Source organism: Phlebotomus argentipes, unplaced genomic scaffold, assembly GCF_947086385.1.
Source record: "Phlebotomus argentipes unplaced genomic scaffold, Phlebotomus argentipes genome assembly scaffold_4, whole genome shotgun sequence".
NCBI lineage: Eukaryota > Metazoa > Arthropoda > Insecta > Diptera > Psychodidae > Phlebotomus > Phlebotomus argentipes.
The window spans coordinates 10927321-10950761 of NW_026776174.1; the positions used below are offsets into that span (position 1 = coordinate 10927321).

General features: G+C 38.1%; 1 protein-coding gene across 1 annotated transcript; it reads left to right on the plus strand.

Annotated features, from left to right (window-relative positions):
* The first annotated feature begins 760 nt into the window (after positions 1 to 760).
* LOC132258766 (neural cell adhesion molecule 2-like) lies at positions 761 to 19010 on the plus strand. Its single transcript, XM_059756231.1, has 12 exons — positions 761 to 1492; positions 7421 to 7546; positions 8389 to 8436; positions 8503 to 8655; positions 8742 to 8882; positions 9970 to 10101; positions 11952 to 12049; positions 14189 to 14418; positions 14482 to 14686; positions 14942 to 15150; positions 15223 to 15281; positions 16637 to 19010. Exons 1-12 carry the CDS (start codon positions 1441 to 1443, stop codon positions 16783 to 16785), a joined length of 1602 nt encoding a protein of 533 aa, XP_059612214.1. The 5' UTR covers positions 761 to 1440; the 3' UTR covers positions 16786 to 19010.
* The last annotated feature ends 4431 nt before the right edge of the window (positions 19011 to 23441 follow it).

Here is a 23441-nt window from a genome sequence, read left to right on the forward strand (position 1 = left end):
AAGTAAAAACGTCAACTCGCCGTTTCACTGGCACAATATAACGCGAGGCTACAGAGCGTCCTGGCCCAAAAATCTCACCCGCGTTGACACAACATTGAGTGGCGACTATGTACATCCCTCGGCTATCTATACAGGCCATTCTTCTTTGTGTTCCCGGCGCGCGTCTCTGCGGGATGAGAAGGTGAATTGAGATGTATAATAAAGGAATTTGTCGATGGATTTGCAAGCAGTGAAAAAAATGGAGAAAAGGGAGACGAAATTATTTAATATTGCTAAGTGCGCAGACATAAAAAACTTGTAAAACTTTTAATGGTCACAGAGTCTTGCGGGTTGGTCGGTTTATTATTTTCTTATTTGAGGTATATGTGATATTCCGTTGGACCCCAGCGTAATCGCGGTGCGGGGCAAAAGTGAAATTTTATGGCCAATCAAATGCTGCGGGCGACTCTTGACTTCAACCGTCACACATAGCGTTATGCAAATTCATTGGAATCCATCCGAAATGTTGTGTGTATGACAAAGGCAGTGGACCATCGGTGGATGGACTGTGTGTGCTTTAAGGATGTGTGGCTCTATCGGCCGCTGTGGAGGTTCTGGCGCTGTGCTTTCGCGGGAGCTTTGCGCAAGCTCCCAAGTCCTTCCCTCCGGTTCCCAGTGAACGGCACAATCACGGACAGAGGGAAGGGATCATGCAGAGCGAGTGCTCCTCTTCGTGAACAGTCAAAGTTCATAAAGTTCATCAGTATTAAACTGTGTGTTGGTGCGCTCGGACCGAAGTGGGCCAGAGTGTCCTGCCAACACCTCAGAGATCATCCTGAGAGCGATTCCAATTCTGTGTCATCAATTTCACAAGTCAGTGCACAGGATTCTGTATTGCTACTTAAGCGATATCCACGGAATTTTGACATTTCTCTGCGAAGCACAGGCGGAGTGAAGAGTTGATGGGCGAGGATAACGGAATTCAATTTTCTTTCCCAATGACCAAAGGGTGAAGCGGCCCGCTCGGACGCTAAGAAGTGCGCTCAGGAGGTGTGGAACTGAATGTGTGTTTGATAAACGATACGCAACAATAACGGTTGGCTTCACACGAAGAAAGTGTCAAGTGAAATGCTAAGAAGCAAATAAATGAGATTTATTTCGAGTGTGGGATTATGGTAATGGAGAAAAAATAAACTGACACACAAGAATGTTTTAAATTCTGCGCTGAATGTTGAATTGTGGGGTGAATTTTGTGTGTTTACTTTGCCGGCAAGAGCGTCAACTTTCGCAATCTACACATTAGTACATTTACTCGCCAGTCTAACATCATGACTAAATGCCACCAAGTTGACGTGGCGATGATGATGGTGATGGAGATGACGGTGGTGCGCTGAAGTGATCATATCTTCCCGATTGGATTATGCTTAATGTTGGGAAACACTTGATAAACACTCTGTGGAAATGTTGTGGATTACTGTGCTGATAATTGGAGATTTATTTTCATTCACTCCGGGTATGACAATGTTTTCAACTCACTGTTGAATTTTCATTCGCATATTTCTTTAAAATAATAACGTCCTCGGAGAGAAGGAAGCTCTCTCTGCGATGAAAGTCGCGGAGGAGCTTTTTTCCCAATACTCTCGAGGCGCAAGAATTCAAGTCAAGTCAAGGGAAAAACTCACTTGCAGAGGGTGGGAAAAATGATCGAATTGGCATAAAAAAGTTTCCGTGTACTTTGTGATTCGCTTGATTTTCATTTTAATCATCATAAAACGTAATTACACTACATCATTTTTATGCTATTCCTCTGCCTTGGCGCGTCTCTGGCTACGAATGGCGCAACGTCGAGGGGATGCAGTGCATTAATCAGACGTGAAACATGAAAATTGATCCATTTTCTCTTCATTTCTCAATTGTAAATGACTGCTGAAGTTCTTAAAACGACCCTTCGGGCATTATCACTTGCTCCCTTCGTACGTTATATCGATTGAATGCGGAACGTATGTCGATGTGAACACATAAGTTTGGAGTGTACATAAAAATTGATTTTTCTCAGATTTTCTACATCATCAGGTGCTTCGCTTGCTATACATTTAAAGTGCTTAACTGTTGAATTTGCACATTTGAGTGCTTTCTATTCGCCGTGTTGCGCGGATATTTCGCAATTTTGAACGCACCTCGCGGGTAAAGTTATCTCGTGTGATATTAAAAAATTTAAATATTGATTAAAAAAGTTTTTCGAATCCCTCAGTATTGAATGGCAAATGGTGTTTTATATCAAACGAAAAAGCGAGAAGGTTTGATGCGATGTTGATTATTGAAATGATTTTGTATAGTAAAATTCGACGTCATAATCACTCCCTTTGAAATATTAAACATACATGGGGTTGATTTTAATAAATTATTAGCGTTGCTTTTTAGATAAAGGCCTAAATCATACCAATGAATTTAATATCATTGTCATGAGAGTTGAAGTTCCAGCAAACACACACATTATTCCGTAGCGTATAAAATATGCAAACAAGGAAAATTTTCTATTACAAAAGTCAGATAAAGTAATTTTTTGTGCTGCAAAAGTTTGCGCCAAGTCCAAGTGTATATCTTGCTGTATATGACAGTTCGCATGGCCATGGAATATATTCGTGAAGACAGCAAATGTACATTAAGCTCTGTCTCATTCATTGCCTGTGTCAACTCTCCTGGCCGGACATGCTGCGGTACACGTGCACAAAAGCACCATTTAATTGTACAAATTTCATACATAAATCTACCAATTCGAGCAACACAAGTTGCTCCATTTATTTCTTAGTTAGAAGAGACACACAATCGTGGCCAATACACAAAATATAATTTGCTCAGTGCACGGCGCGCTGTCGACACCCTCTGACCGTCCAGGAAGAAAAGATAATACGCAACCATTCTCCACTGGATTGTCCCGAGGGTCCTGTAAATCTAAATTCTGGCACAACCCAGCAACTACAGCACCGCACAATGTTATATACACGCTCCCCATTATCCTTTTGTATTACGGCCACACAGCGTGCTTGTTATGCTAAAGGAAGAGATCTGTTTCACCTCTTCGCCCACACACGAACACGTTCGGCAAGTACACTGAGTCGTATCCCTTTCACTGTCCATTGCCCGCTCCAAGGGATAGAAATTATGACCACAAGTGGTGTACAGCTCAGTAGAAGTATTGTGGAAGTGATCCTATGTTTCCAAATTGTGCGTTCACAAATCACTTTCAAAAGAAATGAAACGCAATACTTAGAGAAGAAGAATTGTTCTTTACCACCTTTCTAGGTTATGTTAGTAATTTAAATTAATTTTTAACACTAAATAACCTCTAAAATCTTTCATTCTTGCGCTTAAACTGGAGAAATTTGCATTTACTGGCACAATAAGAAAGATATCTGATGAAGATCACAAGTTTCAATGTTAAACTGTATTAATTGTACTGAGATTGAACATAACCTCTAAAATATTGTTTCAGGATACAAAATTGACTATTTTAAGAGATGTAATTTGATTTATTTGATTGATTATATGTCTCAAAAAGTAAATTTTAAAACATTCCGAGTAAGTTTCTTTCAAGGATGATTTTAGACATTTCAAGGTAATTTTTAGGTTATGATCCAAAGTTAATTCAACGATTGAAAATTAAATCACATCAAAATATCCACTGGAAACTTCAAATATTTCTAAAATACTGTTTCTCAGTGAGTTTTCTCAGGGTTATTCAAATTAAAATTGCGTCTTTCTATGGCAAAGACTCCTAAATTTGAGTTTATGATACTTAAAAGGAGTAGAAAATAAGGAATACGTGTCTGTTATTCGTCACATAGCCTGTGAAATTGACAGGAAGTGGTGTACAGTGTTTAGCCGTGTTATCTCCCCCTGGACCCGTCCGCACACAGAGCCGCTGGGATCTCGTGGTGCCAATTCTGCTGCAAAACAATTAATTGGACGCCACGGAAGAGGAATGGTTGGGGAGAGTTAATTGAGTCATTTAAAAATACACATCCACGTGATATATAAAATAGCAAACACACACACACTCCACGTGGTTCAAAATATTTACCTTGCGAATCTCACACCGCGTCTGGCATTGTGCCGTGCAAATGGGGCGCAATTATTTGATTTCCCCGGGAGAAAATGGGCACTCAAATTTCCCCACACATATATTATTTGCATTTTTGGTGGCGGATCGCCGAGTCGCTTGGCGGAATGCAGATTATTTCCTTTGCATGTGAAAATGATTTCATCTAGTCATGCTAAAATAGAGTCCATCAATTCCCCATTTGCGCACAGCGATGCGGTGCACATTCGCCGCTGGTCTTGCACCGCGTCGGCCGCATATAGACATCACAGACACTGATCACATCGTCGAGAACAACCCATCCGTGCCGTATATTTATTCGGGCATTAATTCAAATTAATGGGGAAATACGGCGGCGCCCCTTCGCCTCTTCTCACCTGTTCCCCGACACTTGGCCTAAGTGGCGACCATTCCGAATTCCCAGTCCACGGCGGATACAATCGGCGACTACACAACGGGGAGAATGTAGGGCAGCTCGGGGCAGATTCTGATGTTTTCATTTATCGCCCTTCAACATCGTTTGCAAATTGTGCACTTCTCTGTGCAAATTATGCATCAGAAACACGTGATAATCACTGGCATCTAAATTAAACTAACATTATTTGATTGATTTATGAATATTACAAGGAATAACGATTTTTTAAGTCTTTCTGCATAACAATTAATCTTGAGCTCAAGTTCACTTACAAGTCCCTAAGAAATGTGTTCATTTATATCTTGAAATTTTATTTGGTTTCCAATAAAATGTTTAGAAGTTGTTGAATCATTTTTTTCCAATTTAATTGAAGATTTCTTGTGGAAATGATTTTTCAGTACAAAAATAAGCTACAAAAATCATTTAACATATTTTTTAACGCAATAATAGTAAGATTTCTTTTAGAAGACATTTTATCTCATAAATTGCTTGAATAGTACATAAATGGAGCTCTGAAATTCATTTTGCTTGAGAAGATAGAGATGTCATTTGGATATAAATTGTGATTATTGAAAGAACTAGCGATATCCGAGACTCCAACCAATAAAGAGGTTCCGAAAGGCAAGTTTTCGACGCTCTAAATCACTCTGCGGAGCTGGCCGGCTCTCCCCAATCGAGAGCTCGTGTGCCACGTACGAGGATGGAAATGAGAAAATGCCATACCGATTTCCCTGGCCATTTCCCCTCCTGCACTCAAAGCACGAGTGCCAATGAATGATCGGTATCTGTACTGACACATAGTGTCGATGCTATTCAACAGACGCTCTCTAAGCCTTCGGGCAATTGAAATAATGAAACTGGTGGCTTTGGGAGTATTTAGTGATTTAAAAATTGAGCACAACAATCTCGTGTGGATATGCAAGGATATCAGGCAGATTCGGGGTGAGCAATTGGGTGCGAAGCTCAAGTTTGGGAGACCATAAAGCGGAATTTATGTGGTACCTTGGTCGAGAGTCTATTAACGATCCACACATGCTGATATTGGCTCGAATAAAATATACTTTTTCTTCAATTGCCCAGCGAATAAATCTCTTAACGAGCATTCTATAGCCAATCCACATCTATAGTGTGCCGAAATATGGCCATTGAAGACATGAAGAAAGAGTGTGTGTGTGTTAGTATAAATATTTGGGATATTCCCAAAATCGAAATACAGTTTTCATATCATTTTATATGTTCATTTTTTGTGATAAAAAAAAAGTTGCTTTTTCACACATAAATGTGGAAAGAGCGTCGTCTCTTGATTTCCTTATGGCATTCCAGTGTGCGGAACTCCCACATTCACCCCCGCCGCGTGTGTCTTACGTTTGGCGATGAGGTCTATCGCGTGCTCTTCACAAAGTTCGGTTACACCCCAAAGTACCAACAACAATTTTCCTTCGTGCACGATTCCACTTTATCCGAAAGTACAGTTTTGTGGGTGTGTGGGAAAACTTCATGAAAATAATATAAAGGATGCAGCTGCGGTGATGATACAATTTTATAGCTTTAGGTGAAGCTCCAACTTTAACCCATAAGTATGTGATGATGAAAATAACTTTATATAGGAAATTTGACTATCCGCAACTTATGAACACAATATCATGGATGCGCTCCTGTAATTGCGGACTTTCAAATTCTAATCCTAATGGCCATCGGCCATCCTGACGATCATACACTTTGCTCCGCGCAATCACCAAGTCCATTTATGCACTTTGCGCGAAGACTCAGCCTTTCGCCGAAACTTCCGACACACTTAATCCAGTTACACTGGGATATTCCGAAGGAATAATGCAGCTATCGCAATGTGTGAAAGAATGAGCAAGTATCTGGCGGAAAGCTGTATTTCACAGGCTTTTCTTCCGCTCCACTCGTGGCAATGTATAGCCAATGCGAATAGGAGGTCGCAATTTACACTATCTCTCGTAAATTCATCCTCCAGCCAAGGCAACAACTCTATGGAATGCAATAAATTTTGAGAAACGATCAATTTTTCCCCACCAATCACCAAATAAACTTTATTGGTGGTGCGCGAGAGAATAAAAATTGGGTGAACATTATTCAATCCTTTAATACCACATCGTGATGGAAATTTTTTTTTCTGCCAATCCATTCTAATATGCAATTTAAATATATAAAATATGTGGTTACAAATTTTCATGCATTTAAGCCCATTTGAGGGCATTTTGCAAAAAGGGTTCAATGCGAGATTTTCGAACAATTCAGTGCTGATGATTAATAGTGTTTTCTTTAAAAACTTATTGGCCAAAGGGGAAAATCACTAGTGGATTTTAAATATTTCAATAAAATAATTGAAATTACAAATAAAAATAATAATAAAAAATTAAATATTTGCCTTTGGGAAATACAAATTGGAACTTCTACATGCCTTTCAAGTTTGAAACGCTGCCCTCTGGCGACTATATGTGGAAAAATATGTAAATATTTCTTAGCATAATCAAAAATGATTGAAAATTGTATCAAAATTAAATAAAAATCACGAAAAATCAAGAAAATTATTGAATAATCACAAAATTAATGGTCTAAAATTGCAAGTGACTTTTCCCTTTTGCGTGATTGTCGAGGAGTTCAATAATGCGAAGTATAGCGAATGATTAATAGTGTTTTTCTTTAAAAACTTTCCAACTTAATTACGGTAACATTTTAAATTGAGCGGAAAATTACAGCTTGTCAAAAGCTAAAAGTTAATCGTGCTTTTTGAGTTTCCATTGTAATATTTGCCATGTAAATAATAAAATATGTGGTTACAGAGTTTTGATGTATTTGTAATTGGTATTGTAAAAAGGTTAAATGTTGAAGTAACATTTTTGATTGTTGACATTTTGTGCCATTTATTTTCATGTGCGCTCTTCCTTGACATGACACAGTTAATGAAGCATTAAAAGTCATCAATCCAGAAGCACAGACTGAGCCATCGTTCGTCTCAGAGTCAGGAAAATACAAATTTGTCACAGGAAATACAATTCTCCTCCCGTGTGACGTCGAGCAAGCAGGTAAAATATCTTATTACGTGTGAAAGTCGAAAGAGCAAATAACAATAAATAAAATTCATGGGGAAAAAGCTACAATTTAAAGTAGAATATATAAAATCTCAGAAGATTCTTGCCAAAATGAGGTTTTATGCCAACTGCTTTTTATGCACGTTCGGCAACATTTAGCGAGGCGGACCGATTTTCCCGTGAATGTGTTATTTCCTCTCACTCTCCCCGCCCAGCGTCAAAAGACACTATGAGAAAAGGCTCTCATATATATAATATGTACTCAAATACCTACACGCATAAGAAGAAATTTTGAAATGTTACTCACTCCTTATGTGAGTTTATTTTCGAGAACTTCTCCAGAGATTTCATTGAATTTATAGCGTTCTCTGAGAACTCGAATGTTGAGCTATCTGCCAAGCAAATGTATTTACTCATGTAAAGTTAAATTAACATTGTATGAGTGGTTATTAGAGTAATAAAGTGGATTTTGCACATTATTCTGTGCACTCTTGCTTCATTAATTCAACAGAAAAAGAAAGATGTCCATTTGTATTTGGAATAAAACATATTTAAAAACAAATTACAACATGCGATGAATTACGCCTTTGAGTACACAGAGTGCAGATTAATGTGCCCCGAAAGTATTTCTCGAACTACCCTTGTTGAATTTATGTGGCAAGGCTGCATATGAATTCAAGTTGCTCTTAAGTTCCAGAGTTAATAATACCATATCACACTAACTACACACAGTGCTTTGATTCTAATTTATATAAAGAATATGTAGGGTGGATTCATAGTTTCTCAACTTGATACTTTCAGTGTATTTAGTTATGTAATTTCCCCCGTAATTCCAGACTCGTATGTCATTGCGTGGAAGAAAGGCATAGCGATTCTGACGGCGGGTAAGTGTGCTAGTAATTTGGCAAAGTAGTTTGCAATTCTTACGAATTCCACCTTCCGCGCCGCAGGTAAAGTCAAAGTGTCTCCCGACGCGAGGATGAACTTAATCAACGGATATTCGCTTCAAATAAAGAACTCCGTGCCACAAGACGCCGGCGTGTACGTTTGCCAGATCGCAACTTTGGACCCAATAGAGATAATGCACACAGTAGATATTCTCGGTGAGCTTTCCATCAATTGCACCGCTGGCCAGTTGTGCTTTTTCACCCTGATTTCGCCACTTAATCTTCCTCCTTCTCTCCACCAGTGCCACCTGTGATACATCACGTGACATCCGGTGGTAGTTTGCAGGTGAAAAAAGGAACGCCTGTGTATCTGGAATGCTTCGCTTCTGGGAATCCTGCACCAAATATCACGTGGACACGGAAGAATAACATATTGCCGAATGGTAGGTCGTAGCATATTCATGAAAACCTCCAAATCCGCCCCTCCTGGATCACCATACATATTGTAGACTCACTGATGACTTGGCTGTGCATTTATACAGCTGATGCTACATTTATTTAAAAAAAAAGTCACCACTTGTGGTTGCAGAATTTCAATGGATGCTCTTAAAGAGAACCATTTATCATGGGAAGATTTGCTCTTTATAAACTTTCTAGAGGAGAGTGGGGCAACTTTAGTTGGTTTGTGCATCACGCACAGAGATTGATGCGGTTTTAAAAGTACTTCTTCAGCGGGAAACTCACTCGCCATTTCAGACCATTAACTTTCTTATTAGTCAATCATCTTGTGATTTTTATTTTAATTTTGGTGATCTCATACAATCATTTTTTCCATTTTTTGCCATTTTCTCATACTATTATTTAACCATGGCCTAATTTGCGTAGTTTAAACACCTCCAAATAATCTGTTCAAAATGCGATATGAGTAGCGATTACTACGCCAACTTTGCTGCCCTCTGGCGGTGATATGTGGAGAAAATAATCAAATATGAAATTATCATTTGATTTATTTAAAATTTCGCCGATAATATTCAATTTTATAATTCTTAGCAAAGTAAAAATCAATATTTAAATATTTTATTAAGGACATTAAGATTCCTCAATAATCGGCTTGTGACTTTCCTTGTACTTTTTGAGTGGTTTTCCGAATAGTTCATCCTCTTTGGCAATTTTGACGAGGAAAAAGCATAAGAAAGAAAGCTGAATGAAATAATTTCTTCAAATTGAAAGCTTTCTGGAATTTTTTACTGGAGAGTTTTATTAAAATCGAACACAAAATGCCGCAAAACACAAGAAATGTCGCTGAGAAAGGTGCAGAGATAATTATGCTGTCTGAAAAACATAAAAAGGGAGTTTCCAGCTGAAATTGCCCCGCTCTTCTGTACATCATTATTGTCAGAGAGTGAAGAATTTGAAAGTAATCATGGTAGAGAAATTGTTATACATGCAACTGCAACACCCCTTCGCACAGTGTTGCCACAATATGCAGAGAGCTTTCATGGGGTGGACATGCTCGTTATTTATTTCCAGGTGAGGAAAAATTATCATCACCGGCGCTAACAATTGAGAACATGGATCGACACAAAGGAGGCACTTATATCTGCACGGCAAATAATGGGGTTGGACAGGCGGCAACTAGTCAAGTGCTTCTACATGTTCTATGTAAGTCAACACTCAAATTAGTTTCAATTGCTGCAAATATTTTCATCTGTCTTCACTGAAAGTATGTGCACATGGTTGTTTGCGTATGTACCGGGCCGTGTGTGTGTGTGTACTCCATCGGTGCACAACCCCTGCCGGCGACGAGGGTGGCTTTCATCTCCACCCCGGCGTCGCAGGCCAGAGAGGCAAGTGAGAGCTTGAACTGAGGGGCGAGACAAAGAAAGAATCCTTTTCCCTTTGAATAGCTCAGTGCAAACAACTCCTTCGGACGGTGTGGTAATTCCATATCATTCGACTTTCCGCACTCAACACAGCTTCACATTCTTCTGTTGGGCAAATTTGCCAGCAATGAGAGGGATTTCGGCGTATCCTTTTGAATAATAATACATCCATCTCTCGGCGGCTCTGCAGCTTTGGCAGAGGATGTATTTGCCAGTTATAAAATATTTAAATATTCATTTACTACTGCGAGCAATGAACACTATAATAACAAAGCCTGACTCTCGTTGCCCAGGAAAAAGGGAGTATCTCTTATCATTGAATTGTAATTGCTTCGGACCTCGAGACTTTGTGCAGATTAAGTGATTACCATCATATTGTCACTTGGCGGGCATCAAAGAGCAAAAGAGGGACGCGCATATTGACTATAGGCGAAAAGGCTCTCGAATAATAAATTCCTTTCAGATAAAACACAATAAAAACACGTCAGCGAAATGGAAAAGTGCTTGTTTCTGTTCAACTTGACTGTTCTATGGGGATAAATTATTGCTTTCGAGGGCAAAGAATAACAATTTTACCGCTCGTCCGAGGATGAGTCCGCCGTTTGCCATCTTATAACATTCGATTCGAGCTGCTGGATTGATGCCATGAGTGCCTTCATTCTCTCTCCTCGTGTTCGCAAAAACAAAGGCACAACACATTACATTCGTGCAATTTGATTTCACTTTTTTCCAAGACAAATCCCAAGGCGAATCCTTTTAAAAAGGAAAATACATTTGAAAATGTTGTGTGGGCGTGAATGGCAAAGATTGGGGAGCATAATGAATATGCAATTAACCTTTGAAGCCTTCCTATTAATTATGTAAGAATTTATGTGTTTTTTCTTCAAATGCAATTTTCAAGGGGAAGATAATATGCCCTAAAAATGTACACAATTTCAAACATTTCTGACTCTTCCAGCACTATTTGCACACTGATTCGCAAAATTTAATAAATCTCTTAAGTTTTCATGGACTTCCTCCGTGAGAATCCACTTAAAAACATTTTTTTTTGTTGTTTTTCCAATCCTAACCTAAAGATCTCACTAAGAAACCTTTAAAAATTCTAGTTAAGAGCTTTCTGGATTACAAAATCATTTGATAAAATTTTCCAAGGAATCTAAAAATGTTGATTCAGAGTCAAAAGTGGCCAGAAATTTGTCTAAATAAACATTTTCTAAATCCAAATGAATATTTTTGAGGTTATGTTTTATCTTTACATAATTATCAGTGTTTTTTGGCATCAAAGCTTCAGAATAGCAATGTTTAAACGTGAGAATCAAAAGAAATCCAAAGAATCGGGATAATTTGGCAGTAAGAAAAGGAACCAGGAAAGGAATATGGTGACTTTTTGGATACTTCCTAACTAACTTTCTTAATGAAGCTGTACATCAGCTCTGGCTGTATTATCTTTCCCTTGGAAATTTCCTAATTTAAACTCCTTAATAATGCTGTATGAAATATCGTAAGATTTAATGACTTGAGATTTTGCAATTTGACTCCCTTTTCAACAATGTTATCCTTCAAAATTATGACATTGTGAAGCTGCACAAAATTTTTACAAGCTTTTTCTCTCTCAATATAACTTTTCAGATCCACCAGAAATCATCCTGGAGCGACCAATTGTGCACTCAAGTGAGGGTCAAGAAGCGATGCTGGTTTGCATTGTACACGGAGAAGCTCCACCTTTGGTGAGTTTGTGTCCATTTCCGTTTTTAAGCTGTACATTTGCATTTTTCCTTGTAAAACCAATGCTTTTTGACTTTTATGGGGAATCACGGGGGAAAAGGACAGCGAGGAAGTTGAATTGGAAGCTTAATATGTATTCCCCCCCCCCTCCCCTCAAAAGAGCTTTGCTTAATGGCTTCCATACAAGAAGATTTGGGAATTGACATCGCCGATGTTTTATTTCACAATTTTCACTGTCCATCAAAGAGATGCGGTGACTATGAACATATGCTCGGCAGATACATTATTTGAAATGGAAGCTCCATGTCTTGAATTTAGGTCGCATATTGATTTTTTCGTACGACGGGCGAAGCGTGGGAGGAGAGAGCTTTTAACTGTTTTCAGTGTCATACCTTCATTCGACGGTGTCACACACGCTGCCGAATGTGAGAGGATCGGTTTCCCACAATTCCAGTCTTCATTTATTGGCACTCCATTCGTTTCAACTTATTAGCACTTGATTTGCGCCCTTAAATATTTATCGCACGGCATTAGCTCGTCACCCTATTAAAGTTTGCCTTGTCTGTCGTTGTATGTTTATATAATGAACATTAGCACCTCTATTCTTGTGTGCTTTCACGGCGAATTACTCGTTTTCTCGGAAAACCTCCCCATTCGAAGCCTCAAACTGAGAGGGTTTCATCCAATTTGACTGATAACAGTCGCTGCATGACTTTTTCAGACTATACGGTCATGCTTTCCATAAGCCACAACATCTCAGCGAATGGAAAGCTCTCTTATTTTTCCTGCGCTGCGTCTCACTTGGAGTGACACGTGATGACAGATAGCAGTAATTCTCAGTGCACGTGCTTCAGGGAAAAATAATATTCCTGCTTTCAGTTCGCTGCCATGGCGTACACACGAGTCGTACATAGATTTGTAATTGAATGTTTACTTTTCTACATATGTGAGCACATAGAGATTTTCCATGGGGTGGAAATAAAACTCCAATGGAAGCGAAATATGCACTCTTATGTGATGTTTTTGTGAAAGCTTTGGCATTTCTATAAACTGGATTTTGTTGAAATTGCAAATAAGATGGGATGCAAAAAAAAATAAAATGTTGAATATACTTTGCGTGTTTATTTGATTATCAATGTGAAATTCGTACTGGCTGGGCGTTCTTCCTTGCAAGAATTCATTTCCGCCGCATAGAAAATGCCCTTGTTAATATTCACATGCCCATGAATAGACGTGAAATAGGTCAGAATTCGAATGGCTCGGAGAAGTTCTAGTCTGGAGAACATAATCACAATCCACTGAGAGAGTGTAGCTGAAATGCAATAACAAGTAGCATTCTTCCCAAGAGAATGAACGTGGCTATACACCATTCATGCTGATATACCTGTGGCGAAGTGGGTCATACAATCCATACCAAATACATTTGAATTATTATCACACAATAAAAGAATTAAATTTTGCATATTTTGGCCATTGAATGCCATTTGATTAGTAAAGAGAATTTCAAAATATTTGCTTCTTTATTTAAACAGAAAGTGAATTCAAACACGCTGTGAGCTCACGGGGAGTTGACAAACTCGATTTGAGGCAAAACTCAATTGAAGGCAAATCACTGTCACTTTACTGCGCAGACTTTCGGCTTTTTACGACTTTCGCGCCCCTAGTGGTATTATATATATCAATATATAATGTTAGGATGAAAGATGGCATTTCACGAGATCTTTCCAATGAGCCCCACATTTTCCAGATCGAACAATTAGAACAGAAGTTATGACCTTTTAAATTTTCAAAATTTGGTCCTTTAAATCTAAGGCCCTATGACACCTAGGTTTTTAGGTGGGGGTTCGTTAGAAAGGTCTCAATTCCGGCTATCACATATTAAATTTTGACGTTGATCCTTACCATAGGAACTGAACAAATGAGAAATATGTGTTTTAAGGATATTCAAAATGGCGATTTACGACGGACGGTCGAAACACACTAAAAGTGTTCCCATTTTTTCGCTATATTTCATCATAATATGCCTTCCTGAACGCTTTTTATTCACTTTTGGAGCATTTTAGATTTCAAGCGTTCACAAGTAGTGTGATTTTCGTGATTTTACTTTTAAATGAACATTTGTTTTGTTTGTACTTTTGCAGGTAACATGGTATATTAACACAATGCAGCTACACACGACGGAGAATCACATCATGGGATCGCGAGGATCGCGACACACTCTGCTGATCCGCAAGGTGAATCTGTATGATTTCGGCAATTACACTTGCGTGGCGGAAAACGATCTTGGGCGCACGAAGAAGATCATCCAATTGACGGGAAAGCCCAAAATGGCGGTTTTCCATTCGCCACCCATCAGCCAATGGGGCGATAGGTCAGTACATTTGACCGAACGCCAACTCAATACACAATGCGAATAATAAATCTCTCTTCACAGATATAATATTTCATGGGCTGTGGATTCACATACTCCAATAGAGGAATTCAAACTATTCTTTAGAAGACTGCCAAAAGGTCGCACAAATGATGAAAATAATGAAGATTCCGGTGGTTTTCCAGCTGGATTCAGTGAACAATTACAGCCTCTTCAACATCAAAGTCAGCAACAGCAGCATTTTGGTCGACGTGGTTTCTATCGGCGAGTAAGTGTCTATTGTACAAGCTGTACTTGAGATGAAATTGTGAAAATTGTAATCTTCCCCGCTCGTCATTTGTTCTCCCATGGCACATAATGCTATTTGCATCTCATGAACAGAGTGTACATGTCCCGTTTCCCATATTGCCGCCGAGCAAAGAGTGTGTTATGTGCACTGTGCGGCAAAACTTTTCTACTTAAAACTGTATTATGTGGTTCCGATGTTCATTGACGATGCTCATGCCATCATTCTTCCTCCCAGTCAAACAGTACACATCATTTGGTGGTGCCCGCGTATGAGTCGCACTGGTACAGGAATGGCCACGGCAGCATCGTCCACTGGTCGGGAAATGATTGGCGGGATGTTATTCTACCCGCCATTCCACTATCGCATCTCTACACGCAGACCATGAGTTATCTCATTCACGGATTGGAGCCCGATCATCAGTACGAAGCTAAAGTGCAGGCCAGGTAAACTCTCGCTTTACAATCCTTGCATAAATATTATTTTCCAATATGCAATTCGTTCTGCTCTTACACCAGAAACCGATATGGATGGAGCGACGTTTCAGATCGTTTCATATTCTCAACACCAAACACAAGTACGTACAGTAAGTCATAAAAGGGAATTACCATATCGTTGGCATTAGCAGCAATTGCACTGTCTGCCTTTTCACACTTTCTCCACGTGGATTTAATGCAATTTGCAAAGTTTACTGGGTGTTATTATTTGTGTCTATCACAGCAATAAAATTATCCACTAAAGCCCCGCCCATTTGGATGCTCCGCCCACTCTTTCGTTGTACTGTCAAAAATAATTGAAGAAACTTATCAAATCATTTGGAAAGTCGATTTTCGAGCAATCCCAATGATTACAATCAAATATATTTGAATATTGATTTTTATTTTGTATTATAATTTGAATATTTTCTCATACAAAAATCAAAAAAAAATTGCTGAATAAAACCGCGAGTGACTTTCCCATTGGAAATTATAATTCCTTGCATTCTTTCATGATTTCCGTCATGAAATATTCGCCTTCTGAAAGTGGGCGAAATGCAGTTAGCTTGAGTGCCGATGATGCCAACGATGTGCCATATCTTCATTTTTCGATTTGTCACACACTGAACGGGAAATATACGTGAGATAATGTGCCAGGAAAAGGGGAAATGCAGATTTTTTCTTCGTCTCCAGGCCACTTTATGCTGTTGATTCAATAGACCAATTTTAACATGTGTGCATTGTCGAGCATTGCATCACATTGTGTGCCATTTGCTGCAAAGAGCACACATAACCATTTTTTGGGGAAAATCGATTTAACTGATTTTTCTCCCGAAAACCACATTCATCGAGAATTGGCATGTAGTTTATAGACATTTATTGACAGTTGTACATTTGAAATTTTTCGCTCCTATACGCCTGAACATCAATTTGTCGGGAAGTTCGATGATGAAAATTTTTTCGTCCGGAATGAAATTTTAAATTTACTCCCCCATTCATGTGCGATCATCTTTGTTTGTCAGTCACAAGCTGGTAATTTTGGCGCAAATTAGAGTGGAAAAAAATTGCATTTTTCATTAATCATACTGTGCTTTTCATTGGCATTTTTTTCTGTGTTCTGCTGCATTTTCAATAAAATCAGCAATCCAATTTTGGGTGGGAAGGTGTTGTTTAGCTGCATGTCGTTCTGAATGCAACATAGTGTGTCACCTGTTTGGCAATATGTTTCAAAATAGTTCAGCACAGAGAGTCTCTATGGCTTTGTGTGGCTTGTCACTAATTTAAAATATTTGGCCACAGCAATTATGTGAATACAATATGGCAAAATTACCGAATACTCTGATTAGGTGAAATAATGCATTGGCCAAATGAAACGAATCAAGCACAATTACACACTAATTTCCATACTTAATTGTACTTTGATTAAAGTTTCTTGACTGTTGTGTGTCTCTTGCAGACTCTGAAGTGCGCGACATGCGATCAACACAATACAATGGTGCGTCCTTTTCTACGTACAGGAATTTCATTTCTACCCTGTTGACCATTATCTTAGGAAACATCGTAGTGATAAGTCATTCACGTGTAATCACATCTTCCAGTACATAAAGTGTATGTTTGTATAGAGGAAAGTAAAATATCACATATTAGCTGAATACTTTATGTTTGTACGTAAATGCAAAATAGATAAGACATTAAGAGAAATAATAATAATTCGCAGAACTGAGTTCTTCAGCATCATTTCATTGGATTCTCTATTAAGCATGCTCGGGATGTGTTTGAGTATGGAAATCTAATAACAAAACGTCTCATGGTACGTCTCGTTGGTCATGGTGAAATATCCCACAGTCAAATTACAAAATAATCCATAAAGTCCTTTAATCCTGAATATAACAAACGTTTCTGGCGCTCGGGTCGCTTGCTGACCACCACGATTCTCATCTGTACGGCTCTCGACACCCGCTGCCTTTTCACTCCACTATTCGTGGAAAGCGTGGCAGAAGGAGAGCTTTATTGTGCTCCACGGACGACCCCAAAAGTGGCTGGGTGTTGTGTCCGAAACATACACTATGTGTAGTTGGTCCTCCGCGGCGGCCAGAATGGGAATTTGTATTGGAGCAACTTTATATTTGAAATGTGACATTAAATACACCACTTTCCGCCGTCACCCCTTTTCTTCCTGCCCAGTTCTGTGTGTGACCCAAGGCTGAGTCGCATGTATTTGTTTTTCCCGGACACTGTGTCGAGGGTCAGAGAGCGCAACACATGCCCAAAAGGGCCACTTTAGGGCCATTACGCAAGGACAGGTAGTAAATTTGGAGGAGTGCGCGAATGTGATTTTGCAAAGTGCAAAATTAAAATTTTAATAAACCCACATGCAAATATACGTCCACGTCCGTTTTGCATTTTTGCCGCATGGCACTTCTCCCTGGATTTAATGCCGCAAGAACGCCTAAGCACCTGCTTTTCTCAGCTCATCCGTGAGATGAGCTTTCTCCGCGAAAAAATCAGAATGTGACAAACCACTTTGTGGACTTTTTCTTCTGTTATTTGCACTGATTTGAGGGAGTGAAAGTAAAGAGTGAAGTTAGGATTTGAACAAGAGTCAGATTTTTGTGATATTGAATTACCAAAATATCAAATTCAATTTAAAAATCAGTAAATAATGAGAAAAATATGTTTTTCGAATAGAAAGAGAGAACATTTGCGTTTCCATGATTTTCTTCACTTCGCCAATAATGATTGAATGTTAGAGATAAACAAGAATTGATCGTTCAATAATTTATTAGTTCGCGATGTTTATTACGTTTTCTCTTATATTTGATGATATCGCACGACATGATATGTAATGATACTCGAAATAATTAATATGTCAATTTCTAGAAACATATCCACAATTTGTTCTCCTAATTTGCCTATTTCAAATGTCGGTACATATTTGTGCCTCTTGAAGCAACATTTTCTATAATTCATAATGTGTTCAGTTAAAATTTCTTATTCCTTTCCTTATTTGCTTACGAAAATACGAGTAATTGAGAAAGGAACGCGTACTTGTATATATAATTATCATATAGTTGAAAAACAAGACTTTGTTCTTCTTGTGACCATTCGAATCCCGAAATCCATAAATTGTATCAAATTAGCATAATATTGCATCAAAATATCACTAGTTTTATGTCAAAAATCACTTCAAATCACATATTATTGTATCATTATATGATTAAAACATATTTTTCTACAAAAGTTAGGTTAGAAATAATTTTTATAATTTGTCATTAATGTAAAAAAAACAAACCAATTGGTTTTTTTTAAATCATGGTAATTCCAAATATAATTTTGTTTCTCCTGAATATAAAAATATATAAAATAAGGTGAATGTAATAAAAGAATTTATGAAATTAACTTCCTGTTAATATGAAAGCTTAAAAGAATTTGTAAATATAAAGAATAGAATAAAAGAAAAATAACTGAAAGTCAAAGTAGAAAATACAGTCAAAATAAGACATGAATAACATATATATTATGTGTAAAATTTGTTACCACTCTCTCCAAATCCACTCTTTGACTACAATTCTACCAAGACTAGCTTTCTTTACACCTTCACTATCGAGAGTATTCAGAAACCAGAGAAAGCTGAGAAGTGAAAAATTGATAAACCAAAGTATATTTTGTTATTTAGATGAATTTTCTCACGTCAATTTTTTATCTACAATATATTTTCCTATGATGTCCAACTTATGTATAGCAATTATGGATGTTTATATGTATTACCATTGAGTAAATGATGTGTAAAATATTTTTATGGATGGTGAAAATAAACATAAGAGCAAATATAGACCAAGTCTTTGGCCACCATTGATTTTTCGGATTGATTTTTAATATTCTTCTCCTAACGCTGCGTTGCAAAGTATATGCGATCACCAGATGGCGAGAGAATTTTATTATGCGTGTGATTATGTATGTTGGCGCCGCAGCATGAATTTGAATATTATGTACATCCAGTACAATGTTTCGTCCTCAAGAGAGCGAGATGTGATTCGGGCGCATGCAAGTGTGTGTTCATGAATATGTAGGGGCCAACAAAGAAGGCTCTTAACTCCAGAAAAACTTTAAAAACACGATGAAACAATTGCGCAGGGATAGAGTCACTTTTCCTCCGAAAAAATTCCATGACGGAAATGCGGAATGACACGAAAACACAAACGCTCTCCCTCTCTACCTCTTTCAATTGAAGGCTAAACGTGGCACATGGGGAACATTGATTGTGGGTGAATAAGAGATGTGGGCGTTGAATTTGCATATTTATGTCCTTACCATCCGATGGAGCTGAGAGCTTTCTTTCTTTCCAATGAGCTTTCAGCTTGTGCCAAACTTTCTCCAACTGCCGTTTCGTCGAGTCACTTCTAGTCTTTCCCACCCAGAGGAAATCTAGAAAAGTACACGCTGTGGTTGCTCTGCGGAGAAACCTTTAATGAGGGTGACATAAATGACTTTATTATACAGTGATAAGTGATGACTGAGCTGGGTACTGAGTCAAGTCCACTTGGTACTGGAAGAAAGCACAGCCAATATGCGGACATTGCGAGGGTGAGAAGCTTGTCAAAATTTATTCTACAGAAGGAATCATGAGACACAGAGCACAATGAAGTACTAGTGAATTTATATTAAAATAGTTTCACGGATTAATTTTCCACATGCTGCAAAACAAGTTGAATCATCAGCGCTGTAATATTCATATGAAACAAGAGAAGTATAGAGGCAAATATGCAGGAGAAACAGGTAAACACACAGAAAGCAGAGTTGCCATTCTCTCCCTGTAGAATGGCGGTCGCGATCTGCTTTCTCATTTCAATGCAAGAAATTACAACAATGGAATGGAAAATATAAGTAAAATGCAATAGTTATTATAGTGACTTGAATGCTGAATTACTGAACATTCATCAAAATTGGCTATAATTTCGTTCCTCTAGATCAAACTAATGCCAGAATAATCTTGCTTATTGTTTACTGTTCTACGCCGTGATAAGAAGATGTGTAGGGTCTCCAATGCTTTCAGTTTTTTGTTGCCCATACCACTTCAATACCACCGAATCGCTTCACTACAATCATCTTTGGGACACCAGAAGCAAAAACTATCATTCAGTTTCGCTGCTTCACACACAGTATTATCAAAAACACCAAGTTTGCTATCTTTCTGATAACGATTTTGCCATCTTACAATGTGTAGAGATATTGTATTAGAAAATTCTCAACGCTTTTCCTCTAAAGTAATTTCATCGATGACTTTGAAACATAAATAGGGTGTACGTGCATTGCTATCTCCTTATTAGAAAACTTTTGAATTGCGTTTATTACGTTACTTATATCCTCCATCCCCATGAGGAGCTCTGATAGAAGGATAACACATCACATTGACTCGGAATGACTATGGCAAGGGAGTGAATATAAAACACACTAAATGGGTATCCAAAAACACGGTCACATATAAAATTAGTATTAAAACGTTTATGTATTCCAACATGAACCTCAGCAGAACATTAACTAGCCCCAGAGTTTCCATTCGTATAGAAAATCACCACAAATTTCGCTCCTTCTCTCTTCTTCCCGAAAAGTGCGGTCTGACAAATAAATCTCTCTTCCGCACTTATATGGACCTGAGAGAGCGTATTTTCTCGTAATAAAGTGAGTTGAAGTAGAAAAATTTTATTACATCCATTTAAATTGTAAATTTTGAATTAAATATGCCACATTCATAATGAGTCAATAAATTCAAAGGAGAGAAAAAGAAAACGGATGTAATAAAGGGAAAGAAAGGACACAGACGTAAGACGGCGAGTGTGTTTATTTGCTTTGTTCACAAAGATTTCACCATCATGCAATGGTGAAATGATTATGATTGCACGTTGGAAGTTGATGTTTTATCACTGTTTCGGATCAATTAGCAATTTTCCAGTCAGTTGACGGCTGGCGACAGAGTTTATTTAAATATGACGATCAGGTTCTGTGTGTGCGGCAAGTGAAAATTTCAGCAGCAATAACACGAAGGAGCATAAACATTCCGTGCATTTAGCAATACGACGAAGGCGTCTCTCATTTGCGAAGGCTCGCACTGTCTCCTATCTTGGCACATGATGCTTTTACCTTTTTTTCCACCTCAACGTGAGGCTCTGGGGTTCGTGCAGAAATATTTCTGCAGAGGATAACTGGCGAGGTGTTGGCGGTGGAGTGAGATTTGGCATTCGCTGCATGATGAGCAAAAGGGACCCAGAATGGCACAACGTGCCCCAAACACTTTGTACACCCCGAAACGCAACACACCAAACATTCTGACATGATGGTTTCAATGAAATTGAATTTTCTGTTTTTTTCTGCAATGACGACGATGGGATGTGATGTGAGATTGGTATCCATTGAAAGTGATGTCCCGGCTTTCTAGGGCTCCACCCATTTTCACGCAAAATTGGGACATGGTGGATGTTTATTTATGTAATAGCTTCGAAGATGGAGTGCGTGACAACAGAAAGATCATCTTCAACGCCTTTTAAATAAATATCATCCCTTGGAATGGAGTTCACAGGAATGGCAAAGAGGAGAGGAGAGAAAAAAAACTGGTGTAAAAGGAGAAAAAGACAAACAAGACGCAAATGTGTTGCAAAAGAAAGGGGGTTCGTGCGCTGTTCTCCACTGTCAAAGATTCATTCAAGCGTGGTTAAAAATTTATTGGTTACTAAATACACACAGCACGTTTTTTGAGCAAGCTGTTGTGCTCCTCATTTTCGCCACTGGCGGAAAGAATAGTTTTCTCGTGGCACACAAGGCGAAATTACACACTCTCGCATCCGGTTTGCGGGGAAGTGATATTTAAAATTCATAGAATTGATGAGTGAAAAATTTGGGCCCAACACACAATACACTCAACTAGATTGCATGTGACGAAACTACGCAAAGTTCAGGGTCGGAGGAAAGTCGGTATGCAGATTTGTGGGGTGGTGGAAAAAAGGGAAAATTCGGTCGTCCGTATGCTTAGAATTTAATTTATTGTATTTTTATTCCTCACGTGCCTCACACATTAATTAATTTTTGCACCAATATTAATGAGACCTCAACGCCGCCGACGTCGTTGTTATCAAAATATATTCTCCACTCACACCCGCTGTCGAGTATTAAATCAAATTTTCCACCTTTCTAGATGGTTTTCTGTGGTTTCTATAATGTGGCTGCCTCGGCTTTCGTGGTTATGTAAATGAATATTGCATGCACACTATAAACGATTTGCTATTGCCATCTTCCTATTCGTGCCAGGCTCAACTATAATTATTTCTCTGCTGTTTGTGCACTAGAGAGAGAGAAGAAAATTGAGAAGATTTGCATTATGCATAAAATACTTTTCTCTGCCTACGCCAAAAAGCATCTGTTTTCTATTGACCATTAACACATCATATATTTTTAGGGCACTTCGCAGGCCTTTAAGATAATGATGACCATTTGAATAATCTGCACAATAATCTCTCTATTAACATCGTCGCATCGGAAATCCGCTGACTAACTATATATTTCACCCATCATTTTTATCGTCCATAGGGGAATGCGGGGATATTGTGGCTAATAAACAATTTAAGTATAAAATAAAATAATTCATATATTTTATTTAGATTTCTTTATCTAAATAATATTTTACGGTTCAATTTTGAAAATATATAGAGTTTAAAAAAAGCAGATAATTTAGCTGAAAAGTGCTAAGATTTTAGCATCCCTCGAGCAAAATGTGCTAAAAGAAAGTATGAAAACGGAACTGCTAAGCAACGGAGGAAACTTAAACATAGCAATGAAAAGCATTTTTTATTCAACAAGAAAACAGGAAGTCTATATTTTCCTTCATCCGGTTTCCCGTGCCATATAAAAATGTGTTTCTGGTCTATAAGACGTCAGAGAATGTGAATTTCTCACTTGTGAGAGTATTAGAATGCCGCAATCCGCCGCCAAAATGACTCAGATCTCAGTGAAAGAAAGCAAATAAATCAGCTTATGTAATCTCAAATTTGAGATCATAGCATTTTATGTTCGCTGAGCATTTTTTGTACTTTTGCAAAAATACTCTGCCAAAATCTACCCTCCATTTCCCTACAATAGAATAAAATATTTGCAACATTATCATATTAATTAATTGCAAATGAATAATTTTTATAATACCAATGCAAGAGTAATAGTCAGCAATAAAAATAATCTCGCAATAATGTGAAGTTTAATTGAAATTGTGCAACTTT